General features: G+C 51.7%; 1 protein-coding gene across 1 annotated transcript; it reads right to left on the reverse strand.

Moving 5' to 3' along the window:
- Positions 1–1713: 1713 nt before the first annotated feature.
- Positions 1714–5454, reverse strand: LOC134433597 (TOX high mobility group box family member 4-like). Its single transcript, XM_063182415.1, has 4 exons — positions 5201–5454; positions 3750–3818; positions 1901–2131; positions 1714–1761 (listed from the first exon to the last, which is right to left on the reverse strand). The coding sequence occupies exons 1-4, from the start codon at positions 5369–5371 to the stop codon at positions 1714–1716; spliced, it is 519 nt and encodes a 172-aa protein (XP_063038485.1). The 5' UTR covers positions 5372–5454.
- Positions 5455–6429: the final 975 nt, after the last annotated feature.

The following is a 6429-nucleotide window of genomic DNA, read 5'->3' on the forward strand; positions in this document are numbered from 1 at the left end:
TGGGAACCTCGATGGTCACCGGGGCGCTGGGGGGAACTGCGACCCCATCGGGGGCTCCAGCTCCTAAAAAATGACAAAATTTAAATTATTTAACCCAAAACTGGAATGATTGAACCTGAAATGTAATTATTGACCCAAAAACCCCGGGGTTTTTAACACAAAAATGGGGGAATTTAACCCAAAGTTGTCATTATTGAGGGGCTGAGGGCGCTGGGGGGGAACTGGGACCCCATCGGGGGCTCCAGCTCCTAAAATAAACCAAAATTTAAATTATTTAACCCAAAAATACAACGATTGAACCTGAAATGTGATTATGGACCCAAAAATCCCGGGGTTTTTAACACAAAAATGGGGAAATTTAACCCAAAATTGTCATTATTGAGGGGCTGAGGGCGCTGGGGGGGAACTGGGACCCCATCGGGGGCTCCAATTCCTGAATAAAACAAAATAAAAATAAAAATCCCCGTTTTGGGGAACGATTCCCCCCCGTTTTTGGGGTTATTTTTGCCCCGTTTTAGGGGTTAATTCCCCACATTTTTAGGATCAAACCCCCAATTTTGGGGAATGACTCCAGCCCGCTTTTGGGGTTATTTTTGCCCCATTTTAGGGGTTATTTCCCCATTTTTGGGGTTAAATCCCCCCATTTTGGGGAGTTACTCCAGCCCGTTTTTGGGGTCAAACCCCCCGTTTTGGGGAATGACTCCAGCCATTTTTAGGGTAAAACCCCCATTTTGGGGAACGATTCCCCCCGTTCTGGGGTTATTTTTGCCCCATTTTTGGGTTATTTTTGCCCCGTTTTAGGGGTTATTTCCCCCCGTTTTTAGGGTTAAATCCCCCATTTTGGGGAATGACTCCAGCCCATTTTTGGGGTTAAATCCCCCATTTTGGGGAACGATTCCCCCCATTTTTGGGGTTATTTTTGCCTCGTTTTAGGGGTTAATTCCCCACATTTTTAGGGTCAAATCCCCCATTTTGGGGAAGGATTCCAGCCCATTTCTGGGGTTATTTTTGCCCCATTTTTGGGGTTATTTTTGCCCCATTTTTGGGGTTTTTTTGCCCCATTTTAGGGGTTATTCCCCCACATTTTTGGGCTAAATCCCCCATTTTGGGGAAGGATTCCAGCCCATTTCTGGGTTATTTTTGCCCCATTTTTGGGGTTATTTTTGCCCCGTTTTAGGGTTAATTCCCCACATTTTTGGGGTGAAATCCCCCATTTTGGGGAACGATTCCCCCCCGTTTTGGGGTTATTTTTGCCCCATTTTTTGGGTTATTCTTGCCCCGTTTTAGGGGTTAATTCCCCACATTTTTAAGTTCAAACCCCCCGTTTTGGGGAACGACTCCAGCCCGTTTTTGGGGTTATTTTTGCCCCATTTTTGGGGTTATTTCCCCCACATTTTTAAGTTCAAACCCCCCGTTTTGGGGCACGACTCCAGCCCATTTTTGGGGTTAAATCCCCCGTTTTGGGCAATGACTCCAGCCCATTTTTGGGGTTAAATCCCCCGCGTTTAACCCCTCACTCACCATGTTGAGCAGCGCCCCCGGCTGCTCCATGATGCCCGGGGGCAGCCCCACGGCCACGGGCAGCTCCAGCCCATTTTTGGGGTTAAATCCCCCGTTTTTGGGGTTAAATCCCCCGTTTTTGGGGAATTATCCCAGCCCATTTTTGGGGTTAAATCCCCCGTTTTTGGGGTTAAATCCCCCGTTTTTGGGGAATTACTCCAGCCCATTTTTGGGGTCAAACCCCCCGCGTTTAACCCCTGACTCACCATGTTGAGCAGCGCCCCCGGCTGCTCCATGATGCCCGGGGGCAGCCCCACGGCCACGGGCAGCTCCAGCCCATTTTTGGGGTTAAATCCCCCGTTTTTGGGGTCAAACCCCCCGCGTTTAACCCCTGACTCACCATGTTGAGCAGCGCCCCCGGCTGCTCCATGATGCCCGGGGGCAGCCCCACGGCCACGGGCAGCTCCAGGCCGCCCACGCCGTAGCCGGGGGGCGCGAAGGGGGCCTGGGGGGCGCCCCCGGGCTCGGGCAGGTCCTCGAAGTGCCCGACCACGGCCAGGGACGGGTCCGAGTCCAGCGGGATGGGCGGGATCTCAAACTCCTCGTCGCCCAGGCTGGGCGTGTGGAACGTCTGCGAGGGGGGAGAAGTGAGATTGGGGGGGGTTTGGGAGGGGGAAATGGAATTTGGGGGGTTTGGGAGGGGAATTGGGGGGTTTGGGACTGAAATTGGGGGGTCTGGGACAGAAATTGGGGGGTTTGGGAGGGGGAAATGGAATTTGGGGGGTTTGGGAGCAAAAAACTGAAATTAGGGGGGGTTGGAACTGAAATTAGGGGGGTTTGGGAGGGAAAAAATGAAATTTGGGGGGGGTTGGGGAGGGAAATTGGGGGGTTTGGGAGGGGGAAAATGGAATTTGGGGGGTCTGGGACAGAAATTGGGGGGTTTGGGAGGGGGAAATGGAATTTGGGGGGTTTGGAACTGAAATTTGGGGGGTTTGGGAGGGGAATTGGGGGGGTTTGGGAGGGGGAAATGGAATTTGGGGGGTCTGGGACAGAAATTGGGGGGTTTGGGACTGAAATTGAGGGGTTTGGGAGGGAAATTGGGGGAGTTTGGGAGGGGAAAATGGAATTTGGGGGGTCTGGGAGGGAAATTGGGGGGGTTTGGGAGGGGAAAAATGAAATTTGGGGGCTTTGGGACAGAAATTGGGGGGGTTGGAACTGAAATTTGGGGGGTTTGGGAGAGAGAAAATGAAATTTGGGGGGTCTGGGAGGGAAACTGGGGGGTTTGGGATTGAAATTGGGGGGTTTGGGAGCAAAAAGATAAAGTTACAGGGGTTCGGGATTGAAATTGGGGGGGGTTGGGAGGGGAAAATGGAATTTGGGGGGTCTGGGAGGGAAACTGGGGGAGTTGGGATTAAAATTGGGGGTTTGGGAGGGAAATTGGGGGGGTTTGGGAGGGGAAAAGTGAAATTTGGGGGGTCTGGGAGGGAAACTGGGGGGTTTGGGAGGGGGAAAATGGAATTTGGGGGATTTGGGAGGGAAATTGGGGGGGTTGGAACTGAATTTGGGGGGTTTGGGAGGAAAGAAACTAAATTTGGGGGATCTGGGAGGGAAATTGAGGGGTTTGGATCAAAATTGGGGGGTTTGGAAATGAAATTAGGGGGGTTTGGGAGCAAAAAACTGAAATTGGGGGGTTTGGATTGAAATTGGGGGGTTTGGGAGGGGAAAAATGAAATTTGGGGGGGTCTGGGAGGGAAAAAAAATGAAATTGGGGGGGTCTGGGACGGAAATTAGGGGGGTTTGGGAGCAAAGAAATGAAATTTGGGGGGTTTGGGAGGGAAATTAGGGGATTTGGAACTGAAATTAGGGGGGTTTGGGAGGGGAAAAATGAAATTTGGGGGGGTTTGGAACTGAAATTTGGGGGGTTTGGGAGGGAAATTGTGGGGGCTTGGTATCAAAAAAATGAAATTAGGGGGTTTGGGAGCAAAAAAATGAAATTAGGGGGGTTTGGGATTGAAATTGGGGGGGGCTGGGATTGAAACTGGGGGGGGCTTGGCGCCAAATTTGGGAGAGCCAGCCCAAAATCAGGAAATCTGCCCCTGAAATTGTGGGGTTCGGCCCCAGATTTGGGAGCCCCGACACAGAACTGGGGGTTTAGCGCCAAATCTGGGCGGCTCCAACCCAAAACCGGAATTCCTGAGGGGTTTTTGCCCAAATTTCCCATTTTCTGCCCCGTTTTCCCCATCGCTCACCTCGGCCCCGCTGAGGAAGGGGTGGGAGGTGCCGGTGATGGCCAGGTAATTGTCACTGCCTCCGGGGAACTGCAGAAACCACAGAAATTCAGCCCAAATTGGGCTTTTTTATCTCCATTCCTCCCTTTCCCCCTTTGTTTTAGCTTTTTCCCCTTTATTCCCACGTTTTTTCCCCGTTTTATTCCACTTTTTCCCCATTTTATTCCACTTTCCCCCCATTTATTCCACTTTTCCCCCATTTTATTCCACGTTTTTCCCCATTTTTTCCTCACTTTTGTCTCCTTTTCATCCCATTTTTGCCCTTCTCACTTTTTTCCCTAATTTCCCCTTTTTCCCACACTTTTCCCCTTTTTTCCCCCCCTTTTTCCCCATTTTCCCTTTATTTCCCATTTTTTGCCTCTTTTTTTTCCCATCCTCTCAGTTCTTTTTATTTTCTCCTCTTTTTTCCCTATTTCCCTCTGTTTTCCCATTTCTATCTCTTTTTTCCCCACTTTTCCCTTTTTTCCCACTCTTACCCCGAATTTTTCCAACTTCTTCCCATTTTCCCCCACACTTTTTAATTTTTTTTTTACTTTTTCCCTTTTATCCCAAACTTTTCAATTGTTTTCCTTCATTTTTCCCATTTTTCCAACTTTTCCCCCTTATTTCCCTACCTTTACTTTTTCCCCCATTTTTCCTTTTTTCCCCACCTTGCTCCTCTTTTTCCCACTTTTCCTCCTTAATTCCCATTTTTTTTCAGCTTTTTCCCTTTTTTTTTCCCCACTTCACCATTTTCCCCCTTTTTTCCCATTTTTCCCTCACGCTCTCCCCCCTCAACAAAACCCCCTATTATTCCCAATATTTTTTTCCTATTTCTCTCAATTTTTTTCCTTTTTCCCCCCCATTTTATACTTTTTCTCCCCATTTTCCCCTCACACCACAATATTTCTCCCTCATTTTCCCCTTTTTTCCCGATTCCCCCCCCATGTTCCCCTCACACCGCAACTTCCCCAAACCCCCAATTTTTCCCTTTTTGCCCCCATTTTTTCTCCATTCTCCCCAATTTTTCTATTTTCCCCCATACCACAATATTTTTTCCCATTTTCTCGTTTTTCTGATTTTCGCCCCATTTTCCCCTCACGCTCTCCCCCCTCCTCCAACCTCCCCAAACCCCCATTTTTCCCCTTTTTTTCGCCCATTTTCCCCTCACACCACATTATTTCTTCCCATTTTCCCCTCACACCACATAATTTTTTCCCATTTTCCCCTCATACCACAATATTTTATCCATTTTCCCCCATTTCCCCCTCACGCTCTCCCCGTTCACCCCCCGCTCCCCAAACCCCCATTTTCCCGCCCCCAACCTCCGCGCCCCGCCCCCAGCCGCCCCCGACCCCCTTTATTTTCCCTTTTTTTCCATTTTTGGCCGTTTTTGCCCCATTTTTCCCCTCACGCCCCGCCCCCCCCCTCACCTCCATCGCGCCGCCGCTCCCCCCCCCGGGGCGCCGCGCGCCGAAGCGGAAACCCCGCCCTTCCCTCGCGCCGCCATTTCCGCCGCCGCCACCATAGAGACGAAACCTCCCTGAGGACGTTCCAACCACAACCGAATCACCAAAACCCACCGCTGTGACGGCAAAACTCATTTTGGGGCGTTTTAATAAATTTTGGCGCTTTCTGTGCGAAAACAAAGAGGGAATAAGAGCAAAGAGGCGTTGGAGGACCGAGCTAGAGCGGCAGCGGAAGAGGAAAGGAGGAGCCCGCAGGGAGGATGTGGGGAGGAACCATAGAGAAAGGGGCGTGAGCGCCGCCGGAAGGGGCGGGGCGCCAGCGGCGGGCGCGCGCGGCGCGGGCGGTGCGTCATCGGCGGCGACGGGCGGGGGGGGAGGGGCGGGGCGGGGGGGGCTGAGGGGGGGAGGGGGGGGGACGTGAGGGGGGGAGGGGGGGGAGGGGTCCGGGGCAGATTTTGGGGGAAATTCGGGCGGATTTGGGCATTTGCGGCCGGCCCGGGGGGGCCGGCGGGGTGTGGGAGGGGCGGGGGGGGAGGAATCGATGGGGGGGGGATGTTCGTGAGGGGATGGGGGGGGGGTTGGGGGGAGACGTGAGGGGATTTGGGGTGAAATGTGGGGGTTTGGGGTGAAATGTGGGGGTTTGAGGGGTTTGGGGGATGAATGAGGGGATTTGGGGTTAAATGAGTGAGAAGTGAGGGGATTTGGGGTAAATGAGTGACAAATGAGGGGGTTTGGGGTGAAATGAGGGGATTTTGGGCGTTTGGGGGATGAAGGGGGGAGACGTGAGGGGATTTGGGGTGAAATGTGGGGGTTGGAGGAGTTTGGGTGAGAAATGAGGGGGTTTGGGTGAGGTGTGAGGGATTTTGGATGAAATGAGGGGATTTGAGGTAAAGGAGTGAGAAATGAGAGAGTTTGAGGAGAAATGAGGGAATTTGGGGTAAAGGAGTGAGAAATGAGGGGATTTTGGGTGAGGTATGAGGGGATTTTGGGTGAAATGAGGAGGTTTGAGGAGTTTGGGTGAGAAATGAGGCGGCCTGGGGTAAATGAGTGAGAAACGAGAGGATTTGGGAGAGAAATTACGAGATTTGGGGTGAAATGAGGAGATTCGAGGGATTCGGGAACAAAATGAGGTGATTTGTGGAGTTTGGGGGAGAAATGAGAAGATCTGGGGTGAAATGAGGGAATTTGAGGGG

This window comes from Melospiza melodia, unplaced genomic scaffold, assembly GCF_035770615.1.
Source record: "Melospiza melodia melodia isolate bMelMel2 unplaced genomic scaffold, bMelMel2.pri scaffold_211, whole genome shotgun sequence".
NCBI lineage: Eukaryota > Metazoa > Chordata > Aves > Passeriformes > Passerellidae > Melospiza > Melospiza melodia.